The sequence below is a fragment of the Mesitornis unicolor genome, unplaced genomic scaffold, assembly GCF_000695765.1.
Source record: "Mesitornis unicolor isolate BGI_N332 unplaced genomic scaffold, ASM69576v1 scaffold17759, whole genome shotgun sequence".
Taxonomy (NCBI): Eukaryota; Metazoa; Chordata; class Aves; order Mesitornithiformes; family Mesitornithidae; genus Mesitornis; species Mesitornis unicolor.
In genome coordinates, this window is record NW_010208152.1 from 14,929 (window position 1) to 27,372 (window position 12,444).

Sequence of the window (12,444 nt, forward strand, 5' to 3'; positions counted from 1 at the left end):
GCCCCACTCAAAAGGCATGAGGAAGAGGGTTGCTTGTGGGGCGGGGAAGAGTTGGACAGGATCTCAGGAGGTCCCTTCCAGCCTCAGAGATTCTGTGCAGGCTGGGTTGAAGCAGCAAAACCCAGAAAAATCGCAGTTTGCAGAAGAATCTGTTTCTTTTTGTAGCTCCCATACAGAAGTTGGCCAGGTGTTCCCAGAAACTCCTGGTAGACCCTACTCCGTATTGCTTTTCCAGGGTCTCTGTCCCGCTTTGGGTTGTGAGCCTCTCTATTATTCTTGGGCTCGGGCGGCGCTCCTCAGTGTCGTGGTGTTATGTGGGATTTGAAGTGTTCTCCCGGTTTAACTGTGAGCCACAGTTCTCCATTTGCAGCAGAGGCCGCTTTGAGAATATTCTGTTCAAGAAGCTGCTTGCTTTTTAATTCCTTTAAGAGTGTTTGTGTTTTTATTTATAAAATTAACCTGAGGAAATAGGACAGTCACAAAACACTGTATTTATGTCATATTAGAAAGGAAAGTGTGGTGCCAAGTGTCTTACTACAGCAGACTGTTGAGAAGCTTGCAGGAAAGCTAATGCTTTCCAGGCTAAACTAGGCTCAAATTGGCAACTTTTTCCTATATATACTTTTTCCACTTAGAAATTGTTACTTACTGTTGAAGTGCGCTATACCTGAAGTGCTAAATATAAGGTCAATGAGGCTTTCTGAGGTTATTAATTCTGTTTTCACTTGAACTAGAGAGACTGAGCATCCTTTGCCATGTGGAAGCTTCTCTAATATGGGGTATTTTGGTTTATATCTTATTTGGAACTTCTGACGTGTAGCCCCTGCTATATATGACTTGTGTGTGTCCTGAGTTGATGCCCTCTGCGCTCCCATCCCTATAATACATAAAATTGGTAAGCTATTCACATTGAATACTGAGCTCCTGTCAAAACTTGTTGAACTGGTTTGCGTTCTGTGACTCCTACTTTGACTCAGTTCCTTTCCTCCCTTAACGTGTCCTTCGGGTTGTGTTTGTTTTCTGTACCTTACAGGCTTTGCATAAACAGTCTTCCCGTCGCTCTCCTGAAGTTAGGTGGCAAGGAGCGCAAAGAGAAGGTGGGGGAGAACATGGGTGCACGTCATCTGGTGTTTGGTGGCTAGTGGGTGACTTTCACCTGTGTGAACAGTGTCCAAAGGAGAGGCACAAGGATGATCCAGCTGCTGGAGAACCAACCTGCCCTGTGAGGAAACACTGAGAGGGTTAGCTCTTCTCCCTGTGGAGAAGAGAAGGCTCAGGGTGGACCTTACCACAGTTTTCCAGTATTTAAATTGTGGCTACAAAGAGGACAGAGGCTCTCCCTTCACAAGGAGCCACATGGGGAGAGCGAGGGTCAATGGGTGCAGTTTGCACTGGGAGGGGTTTCATTTTGATAGAAGAAAGACATTTTTTTGCAGTGAAAACAATCAGCTACTGTAACAACCTCCCCAGGGATGTGGTAGTCCCCAGCACTGGAGGTTTTCAAGTCGGGACTGGACAGTGCTAGATAATCTCATCTGTGCTCCCTTTCCTGTGGGAGGTTGGGCCAGGTGATCCTTTGAGGTCCCTTCCAGCTTGGGCTGTTCTGTGGATAAACCAGGCAATGAGACTCATCATCTCTTCCAGTTAGTCGGGTGCTATCAAAGTGCACATAAATCAGTCCTCCGACTTCTCGCAGCTTTGTAGGAAAGCAAGGAGAGCCCACAAAGAGTGCATGAGACTTGAGGCTCGGAAATGCCATTTTTATGTACCTTTCCAAATAGTGTTTTAGGTGCTTCCCCAGAATGTGCAAGGATTCTTCTTGATTTCTGCAGAGTATCCACTCTCGAGAGGGGGAAGTTTTTCTCCCTCTGCACCCCCTGCAGTGTCCCACGTCAGCTCACAGTAGTGCTGGGGCCCAGTTGTTTCTGGGCCCGTCCAGCCAGCTCCGTGTCTGTGCTCAGAGCCTTTGTCACCTGGGCACTCGAAGCAGAGGCTACAACTGCCATGTTGTACGTTTTATGGAGAGTTTTGTGAGATGTCGGTTAGGAAATTTATTTAGTTTTGGGGGTTGGGAAAGCCTAGAAGTGAGACAGATGGCTGGAGAATGAGAAGCCAGCAGAAACTGGAAGAATCTGGTGTGTTGGCCGTTTCCTGCAGAAAACCACTCCCTGTTGTGGGAGGACTGGCAACAGGAACGTAAAAGTGTTTCTTGCTGCTGTTTTTTGTGAGCTTTAGTTGCTGAGAAACGTGTAGCTTCCCGTTTCTCTTCCCGCTCCTCCCAGGTCCTGTCGTGTGGGTCTGAGATGGCTGCTGCCCTGTTTTTGTGATCAGTTACCCTGGCAACCTGCCCAGCAGCTCCCTGGCCCGTTTTCTGCTGTTAGCTTTCCAAAGGCATCACCTCTGCTGGCTGGAGCTGTGGAGAAGCCAAGTGCGAGGAGAAGGCTTTCCTGGGCAGAGGGGATGGGTCTTGAAGCTGAGCAGCTGTTTGCATTCAGAGGGAAGAATCAGCAGAGCTGAGATTTGGGGTCTGTGTCTGTCTGTAGGTACTTTATGGCAAGCAGCTATGGAATGTCAGGGAGTTTCTTCTTTTGAAATAACTTCACATTGTTCTGTGTGATCTGGAGAGGAATGCAGACACTGAAAACAATCTGAATAATTGAAGAAACAGCAGCGAAATCCAGCTGTCTGTAAAACCTCTGAATCATGAGTATTCTTTCAGCAGTGAGGCTGTAAGTGTAATTGTCTGCTGCAGAATCCACAAATAGGAAAACGGCATCGGGGATTAGATATAAAACAAAAAAAATCAAACAAGTGCAAGAGGGATGAATGAAAAATTTGAGGACTTCATGCTGTATTTGCTCTACAGTCAGTTTTTAGATGCTCTTGGTTGTAGGCATCAGAATCGCTACAGCTGATTTTAACTTGTGTTAATAGAAATGGGCACCTGAGGGTTAGTGGCAGCTGAGCTAAATAGACGTGTTTGAATTTTACCTTTAAGCAAATACAGAATTGGAGCAAAGAACAAAGCACTAGTGTTACACCTTTTTGTCTTTTTAAGAACACTGACTTGTTTATCTTAAAAGGCAGATGGCCGCTTTATGTACTATTTCATTGTATACTAACATTGCAAGTAGAGAGAGATGGAGAGGTAACAGATTCAGACATGAGAACTTGACTGGCGTTCCCCTTGAGTTTGTAGTGAAGATGTACATTTCTTTGAAATGTCAATTTTAGCAAGCATTCTGTTTATGCTAACAGCTTTCTGTTTGTGGCATGAAAACGGAGTAGCTGTGGTGGAGTAACAGACCGTCTCTGTTAAAAAAATAAACTAAAAGATAGAGCTGAATACAGGCAAGACAATTAAGAAGATTGTCTGAGACTGCATATCTGCACTAGTCAAAGTTGTCTTTCCTTTGACCATTAAGATATTGCAGCCTGTGAGAGTTTTCACTTTCACGAACAACTGCCTGCCTTCTGTAATGAGAACTGCAGCTACTGCCTTGCCAGGAGAGATGAAAATCTGGCCATGGCGAATCAGACAGCACCTCATCTATAGTGTTCTGTGTTTTAGATCAGGAGTAAACTGTGCAAAAAGATCCCCAAAATGCAAATTAAATTTTATGTTTACAATACTACTTTTCTAAATTACTGTAAACATGTAACATACCACTTTTCATGTTAAGGTCAGAAGGAGTGGTACCTTATTCTGTCATCTTCTGAGACAGTGCAGATTAAATTCTTTTTAGCTTTTCCATGGAGCTTTGCATGCTGCTCTGAAAATCGGTGGTTCAGAAACTGATTCATGTGCAGTTCATGTGCTCCTGCCTTAGATTTGGCGCTGTTTATCAGAAAAGGCGGAGCAAGCTGATGTCAGTGACTATGGTTTTGGTCATCGACTGTCGGTATTTCAACAGGCTAAATGCGCTGCGTTGCTCAGGCTTCTCGCTTGAAGTATTGTCTTGGCTAATCAAAACTTCTTCCCTGTCTTATTCCTGCTCTCCAGTTTGGAAAAAATGCAGACCACAGTGACAAGGTGAGTCCCATCAGTGTCGGAACGCAGAAGAATAGTAGTGCCTGACTTTGCCGTTCACCTTCGTGTACACCCACAGTCACATTGGGTCTGACAGCTTTAAACTTTGAATTCGTGCTGTCTGCTGTGCTCATGACGTGTTTTCCAGTGTCACAGTTGTCTTTTAGCTTCCAGTCCTCAGTCTGTAGAGAAGCCAGAGTAATGACCTGATATTTAACCATCTCTAAAGTCTTGGTTATTTGAACAGTCCTGTTCTTAGTCAAGCTGTGACCACCTGTGTGCTAATTACAGGTTGCAGTTATGCTAATATTGGTGTTATCCTCTAATTTTGTCACCCCCACTTTTGTGTTTACTTCCTGGAAAACTGAAAGAGGGGGGCACAGCATGCGTCTATGCCAAAATGTGTTAGAAGCAGCACCATTCATTGAATCTCCCTGAAAACACTGCTTGCAGATGTCTGTTCATTCTCAGTATATACGAGCCATTTTTTGTATGCATGTACAATGCTTGATTTTAATCAGAGTATTATGAGGGATGAAGCCTTGCACCTTGCAGACGTGAAACGTCTGCAGTTCTGGTTGGTCAGCAGAGCCACGTGGTTTTCCCAGATGTGTTTCAGAGGACTGATTTCTGTGAAATTGTGTTAATATACTACAGTTATTAATTTAATATTAAAACTTGCAGCCAGTATGGTGTTTTCCTGTTATTTTGCCTGGATTAATACGGAACTAAATAGTTTACAGTTATATGTGCATCTGAAATGGTATTTAGAATATAAAAAGTCTGCTCATTGGGTTCAAGCAGGATCCTCTACTTGCTGGTCTTGAAGATCATTCCCAGTGATGTGGACTCATCCTCTCCATGAGCCAAATTATTAAATTAATCTTGCTAATGTTACGCTGTCAGTCCTGCTTTGTAATTATGGGCTGCCACTCTTCTGGGCCACTATTGTCTTGAAAGCCACTTTTCTGTGGTCTTTATTGATCCAAGGCTCCTCTGTCCCATAAGAGGTTTGCAGTTTAGCTGCAGGTGAGGCACAGCCTGAAGAAAACGCTTTCAAAAGTGGCCGTGGCTGCGCGTCCCCTTTCCCATAGGACAGGACTGCAGGGACTGCCGCGTCTCTGGAAGAGACCACGCAGCCGAGCGAGTGATGCACGGCCTCTGGTGGCTCTGTGCAGGTTGGGAGAACAGCAGCTTCTCAAAGTATTTGCTACTGTAATCTTTGTTTTTGTCACGAGGATCCATAATGCCATTAAATGAGATAAGGTAAAATCAGTTGTTATGAGGAAGGGAATGCCTGTTTATGAAAGATATAGTAGAGTGGGAGAAAATTTATAGATCAGGAAGGTAGACTTAATGACAACGTTGCAGTGCCTCTCAGAGATGAGCTAAAATGAGGTTTAATGAGTGGTACAAAGTCACGAAATAACTACCAGATGCTTAATGAGAGTAAAGAAATGCTTGTGAGAGAAGCCTGTGCTCAAGAGGAAGATGCAAGTTATTTGAAAGGATGGGTTGTCCGCTATGTCTAGTCCAGTACCAGCTAAATCATGGGCTGAAGGAGAGACATGATGAGATGGTATCTGAACTACTTGTGAAACACTGGCTTCTGGACACTGCACTTCTGAACACTTTGTCTGACAAGCACTTGAACAACACAGCCTGGGGGGGGCAGCGCTGTAGCCACTTCCAACCCCTAGTGCTAAGTACGCTGGAGTGTGAGGCAGCAGCAGCACGAGACTTGTTAAGCATGGGGTTGTGTTCACGAGTGGGAAACGTGCTCGTGTGCTCACTTTGCTCTTCTTGCACTTCAGGTGGATGGAGGCCTGTCTGAACGAGGAGCTGCCTCCCACAACAGAGCTGGAAGAAGGATTGAGAAATGGAGTGTACCTGGCCAAACTCGGGAACTTCTTCTCCCCTAAAGTGGTTTCTGTGAAGAAAATCTATGACAGGGAACAGACGAGATATAAGGTGAGAACTGTTGGCCATAGATTCTGCTTTAGGTAGGCATCTGAAATAGGAAAATGTGCACATGGAGGCACTGTGAGTAAATAAGCAGAAAATTAGTTCATATTAGTGTGTCCTGAGAAACTCCACCTTCACTCTGGAGCATTGGTTGAGTGTGGGGGGTGGACGGTTAGCTTGCACTCATGAAAGAACTTGTCATAAGCAGTCAATATAATCGTACATAGAAGACTTCTGACTTCTTTTCTGTAGGAGTACCGATTTCACTTAATGAACCACCGCAATGAACCGCCCTGCTGTTCCTGGAACCTGTGATACCTTGTTTCTTACTGCCCTCCCCCTTGTTGCTGCCTTTTTTTATTTCAGGCAACTGGTCTCCACTTCCGGCACACAGATAATGTAATCCAGTGGCTAAATGCCATGGCCGAGATTGGTCTCCCCAAGGTAATTTCCATGTTTTATGTGCAGATAATTAAATATCAGAAAATCTTTGCATACTGTGGAAACATTTGCTGTTGTACAAAAGTCAGCGGACTTTGTCTAGTTAATTCTTCATTTTCTAGATCTGCATCGCTATAGAAATTCTCTCCTAAAACTTGCTGAAATATGTGGGAATGATTAAGAGCAAAATAACTTCTCCTTCTCTACCATATCCTTAATTTCACTGGTCTTGCATAACATCTACGTTGTTCTTGCCACGCATTCTTTTGAGTAATACCTGAGCTACAGTTAGATCGTGGACCTTTTTTTAGAAATCTATGCTAAAAGAAGCAGTGCAACAGAAAATACTGTGTTCTCAGTTTCTCCAGATTTCCCTGTGAGAACAGGGAAGCATCAAGGTAAAATGTTCCTGGTGTAGCTTAATCAAATAGAAATTCTTGGCTTCGCTAGGGCAATGGCCAGATAAACACCTCAGAGCTAATAAACACTGTTGCCTGAAAACATATGGAACTGTTGTAGTGCAGTTGCATATGTGGATAGTAAGTAGTTTTTTTTAAAAAAAACAGACGTGTTTTTTGGTTTGGTTTTTTGTTCATTTGGAGTTTTTTGTTTGTTTGTTTTTTTTGTAAGCCATGTTGTGCTTGGTCTTACCAAACAGGCATTGTGTAGTTTAATCTGATGTATGTTTTGTTTGCATACATACTTGTGAATTAAACAGTCATATTTTTGCTAATGTTTTTGAAATAACTTGTTGGGATTTACTAGTTGAGCCTTGCTGGTATTTATGGTGATCTCACAGGGACAGATTTGGGATTAGAAAATACTGAAATACACTGCTAAGATTGTTAATGAAAATAAATGAGGAGGGAGCTAGACAGAGAAGTTAAATGCCAGGTATGAGGCAAGATTTTCAGGTGTAAGTGTTTTGGGGGTCCCATTTATTTAACGTGAGAGGAGATGTTAAAGAAACTGGGTTGGGGTCCAGTACACTGACAAATATTTGCACTCCAAGTATTTCCCATGCAGAAGAGTCAGGGAACCGGTGCTGTCGGATTGTGAGGGTCCTTCAGTTGCTTTTGCCTTTACAGAAAGAGCAATGCTACTTTGCGCTCATAGGCAACAGCCAGGAACCTTCCAGTAACTAAAAAATAACATACAGTTTCAGCACTTCGGAATGAAGTCACACTTCCAGTGTTAGCCCCTGTGTTGAACTTTGAAGCGTTTTGCATTTCAGGCTGTCTGAAAGCTTTTGGGTCCAGCTAACTGAAAATACTGTATGCAGAGCACCGCAGTGCTGGTCTCAGTTTCCCTTTGTCACTGTCTCCTCTCAATCTCATTTAGTCCAAGCAAAATCCTCTTTTTTCTGTAATGTTTTTTTCCTCTTCTGTTGTAAGTATTTTTTCATCTCTTTGCTTTCACCAAAGTCCTCCCTAGTACTTCATGACCTTGGTGGGCACACAAGAGAAAGGATGTACTCATCCGTGTGTGTAGAACGTGGGCAGGAAAAGGGAAGCCCTGGTTTGGGTGGTGGAAGCAAAAGGAGAAGGGTTGGTCCGTCCAGTTGGACCAGGGCTGGGCCAAGGCAGAGAAGCTCAGCGAGTTTTGATCTGAGGGCTGTTTCATTAGTGCACTGCAGAAGAACTGGGCTTATCACAGTTGTGCGGTTTGGCTATACAGAGTATAATTTAGGCTGCTAACTTTGTTTTATCTTTAGATATTCTACCCAGAAACTACAGATATCTACGATCGCAAGAACATGCCACGCTGTATCTATTGTATCCATGCACTCAGGTAAGGTGTGCGAGGTGGAAATCTAGTTGCTTCTGCAACCTTTCTGCAAAGATTAAAGGTGAGAGGGGAAGAAGGCCGGTCTGGAGGCTGGATGAGGACGAATTTTGTAGCAGAACAAAGAGTCTTACCAGGTCAGAGCAAAAGTCCGTGAAGCCAGTATTTTGCCTTGGGCAGTAGCCAAATCAGGTGCTGAAGGAAAAAGAACCAGTCAAGTATGTTGTGACTGCCACCTTCCCATCCCACTTCTCACCCTCCTCTACTGTCTGAGGCACAGCTAAACGTTTAAGGGCTTAAAGGAAAGCCTAAAGCCCTAAAAAGTGTTTGTGAGAGGAAAATGCTAGTTTATTTAGGGATCAGTCAAATCACTGAATGAAAGCCAGTCTGTTCAGAGTTGTACTGCAGTGTGTGTATCCTGATGGCCACAAGCAGTGATCAAGCAGGAACTCTTGTTGAAAGGTCTCTTAAATTTTAAAATCTCACATAGGCAAAGTAGGGTAATCCTAGTTCTTGAGAAAACTGGGAGGATTCAGTTGTTGATGGTTTGCTGTTCAGTTTGACAGAATGGCACATTATGTGTGCTTTTGTTGTTGGGATGGGTTTGGTTTCTTTCTTCGGGTTTGCTGCTTGTTTTGGGTTTTTTTACCTGGCTAACTGATCTGAATGCCGATCTGAATGCAGGTGTAGCTTTTGGAACATGTAAAGATTTTTATTTAAAAACGATTCCTTTTGTAGAATTTACTAGGTGACTGATTATATACAGTTTCAATTCTGAAGAATGGCCTCTGCTCTCTAATCTGTTGCCACTGTGAGATCCACAGAGATGGATTTAATTTATCTGAAGGTTATCTAATATTTCAGGTCGTTGCAGATGAAATTTTTCTTTATAGAAGCGAGCTTGATCCCAACTTTAGATCTCAAATGAGTTGCCTGTGTAGAACAGGTTGGAGTGTCTAGAGCAGCGAGGCGCAGCCCCATGGTGGGGCACACAAGGGCTGTGTGCCCTCGAGACCATCGAGACCAGCGCTCCTTTTTCTGTAGGCGCTGGTGAAGTTCCTCCTCGCAGCGCTGCAGTAGCGACTGAGGGCACTGATTGCCAGGAGGGGCTGGGCACGTTCTTGTCACCTGGGCACGTTCTTGTGTCGTGTCCTGGCTGTTCCCGGCCCTGGGCCCAGCGTCTGCAGTGTGCACATTTACCGAGCTTCCCAAGCACAGTGTCTGCTGTTGCTGCAATCTCTCTAGATCATGTGTTAGGAAAAGAAAATTAATTCAGGGAGCAAAATTAATAGAGGCAGACAGTCTGAGTAGTTAAGGATGTAGAAGTTTTAATCTTTAATCTAATAATACATTTTCCATACCACTTAATTTTTTTCAATTGTTGACCTTTTTGGCCAAATGTTCCATAGCCAATGTCTCTGCAAAGGCAACCTCCTCAAAATGTTATCATTTAAATAATTTTACTTACCAAGGAAAGAAGAGTAATTCTGACATGTAAATATAAATATGGAAAAGGATGTTTTTATAAAACTTGTTCTTTTTTCAGGCTTAGTGCCAAAGTATATTCCAGTTAAGAAATAAAGATCTAGAATGCAAGTTTGTTGACAGGTCGTAAGTCAGAACATTTCCTGCCTACTGTTTGTGTTTTGTTCTGTAAAAAAAACAAACAGAAATCTGCTTAGATTTATAAAGATCGGAGATTCGGATTTGACATGTTGAGCTCATGTGAGAAGGTGAAATTGCTTACCCTGTACTTTCCAATCGCGTTAAAACTGAGCGTTTACCAGAGGAATGGATATTTACTTTATTAATAGTTTATTTTTAATGTTCCTGTGTAATCAGATATTTTAATGGAGGGTACATTTCCATCATCTGTACTGAGCCAACACGACAAGCCAAAAGAAGAGCAGCTGCCTCTCTTCCCCAGCCCCATTTGTCCGCAGATCTGCGGATGCGTCCCCCCCTTTGTAGCAGTTCTGTTTCGTTCAGGCTCCCAGTGATGACATTAACGCCTTTGTTGTGAGCCGAATCGGCTTGGGGAATGCTTCCACAGCTCAGCGCCAGTCAGGTCCCAGCTGTGGTGCCGTGTCCGGGTCTGGGCTCCCCAGCACGGGACACACGGATGCACTGTGGAGAGCGGAGGGGAGGGTCACCAGGTGACTGGAGCCGCGCTCCTGTGAGGACGGGCTGGGAGCACTGGGGCAGTTCAGCGGGAGAAGAGGAGACTCCGGGGAGTCTCAGCCGTGCATGCAGCTCCCTGAAGGGAGGGTGCAAAGAAGATAAAGCCGGGCTCTTTTCAGTGATGCCCCATGACAGGACAAGAGGCCAATGGCACAAACTGAACCACCTGAGGGTCCCTCTGAACATCAGAAACATGTTATTTATTGTGAGGGTGACTGAGGAGTGGCACAGCTTGCCAGGAGAGGTGATGGAGTCTTCACCCTTGGAGATAATCAAAAGTCATCTGGACATGATCCTGGAGAACCTGGTCCTGTGTGGCCTTGTTTGAGGAGGCAGCTAGAACAAGACAAACTGGAGAGCGCCCTTCTGGCCTCAGCCATTCTGTGAAGATGTCAGAGCGGTGGACCAGTTCTGTGCAGCTGAGGGGGGAGGTGAAGAGTCAGCTCACCCTCTTGGGGATTAGGAGCTGTTACGTTGGCCTACCCGAGTGGTTCCTTGAATCTCTGTCTTCTAAATTTATCTGTGTTGTTTTCAGAACCTCAAGGAAAAATTACTAGTTCTAATTACTTGCTTATTTTCTATTCTAGCCTGTACCTGTTCAAACTGGGTCTTGCCCCCCAGATTCAGGATTTATATGGGAAGGTGGACTTCACAGGTAAAAATAAATGGTGCTGATATGTGTGCTGCCTTTATCTCATACATTATTAGGTATTGTATAGATCAATTAAAGTGTTGTTACTGTTAATATCCTAAGTGCAAATTAAATTCAAAATTAACACCTGCGAGGAGTTCTTGTAATTTAAGAAAAAGGTTTGATTTGGGTGCTTCTGAGCCAGGCTGTTAAATAGCCATCAGTTTGCTAATAATTACTTTTGCAAATAAGGTCTCATTAACTTTTTTGCCGCTGTTGCAAGATGCCTAAACCTTGCCTCTGTCCCCTTGGCAGAGGTTTTGGCTCAGAACTGAGTAGACGGTTCTGGCCTCCCTTGGCAGTTTAAAGTAGAGGTGCTGTCGGCCACAGAAGAGCTTGCCCGCTGCTCTGCCGCAGGAGATGCCGGCAAAGCCTCGTGTCCACGCGCCTCCTCAAAGTTTCAGATCCTTCATTTGTGCAGAAGCGTCAAATTCTGTCTTTTGCATTAGTGATGGTTCCTGCCTGAGGGCGCACATCTGATTTAAAAGGTGTACAAACTTCATTTTCCCGCAAAACCTTATCAACTCTCTTTTCGACTTGTATGGTATTTAGCAACAGCCTATCTCGATACCTTCCATTTTCTTTTCTCACCACTGTCTCTCTGCCAGGAAGAAAGAATGCTAAAGTACTGCCTGTGCATTTTCCTGACCCGTTGGCAGCTGTAGTTGAGGCACCTCAGAAATATGGAGTCTGTTTCCAGCTCCTCAAGAGAGTCTTGTGTTGTTTTCTAGTGAGAGAGACTACAGAATATAATATCCCCATATGAGTTTCTGGGAGAAATGTAGGTTTTAGGAAGTGTACAAAATGTCTGTCATTTTTCATTTATCTTGTTTCACTTACTGAGTTATATTTGAAGTATTATTTAAACAGTAATTGTAACTTATTGTAGTTATTTGTAGCAGCAGTTGGTATAGCAGTGCTGATTTCTAATGTGTTTAAGCCTGCGTAACTGTTTTTATGTATGTTTCAGAGGAGGAAATCAGTAATATGAGGCTTGAGCTGGACAAGTATGGTATTCAGATGCCTGCCTTCAGCAAGATTGGAGGAATCCTTGCAAATGAACTGTCTGTGGATGAAGCAGCATGTAAGAAAAAATGGAGTTTCATTTTATTTGATAATTTAAATCAACAGATCGGATTTTTTTTAAGTGTTGGTTTTAATGCCCCTTGTTGTAAGATGGTACAGTCCTTTTGGGAGACCGGAAAAAGGGTTTTCTTCTTTCCCTCGTGCGGTGTGTTGGGGTTTTTTTAAAATTTCTTTTCTTTCTGGAACGTGATAATTTGACCAGCTTGAGTATTGTACTAGGAAGTAGACTGCCATTTTTTGCCAAGAACACCAAGCCATGATGAAA

General features: G+C 43.7%; 1 protein-coding gene across 1 annotated transcript in view; it reads left to right on the forward strand.

Annotated features, from left to right (window-relative positions):
- The window catches only part of IQGAP1 (IQ motif containing GTPase activating protein 1), a 59,819-nt gene that overhangs the window by 14,086 nt on the left and 33,289 nt on the right, over positions 1–12,444 (forward strand). The window contains exons 2-6 of the mRNA XM_010192398.1: positions 5,845–6,001; positions 6,362–6,439; positions 8,151–8,227; positions 10,990–11,057; positions 12,064–12,177. Of these exons, the coding sequence (XP_010190700.1) occupies positions 5,845–6,001; positions 6,362–6,439; positions 8,151–8,227; positions 10,990–11,057; positions 12,064–12,177 (494 nt within the window). The remainder of the gene's footprint in view (positions 1–5,844; positions 6,002–6,361; positions 6,440–8,150; positions 8,228–10,989; positions 11,058–12,063; positions 12,178–12,444) is intronic.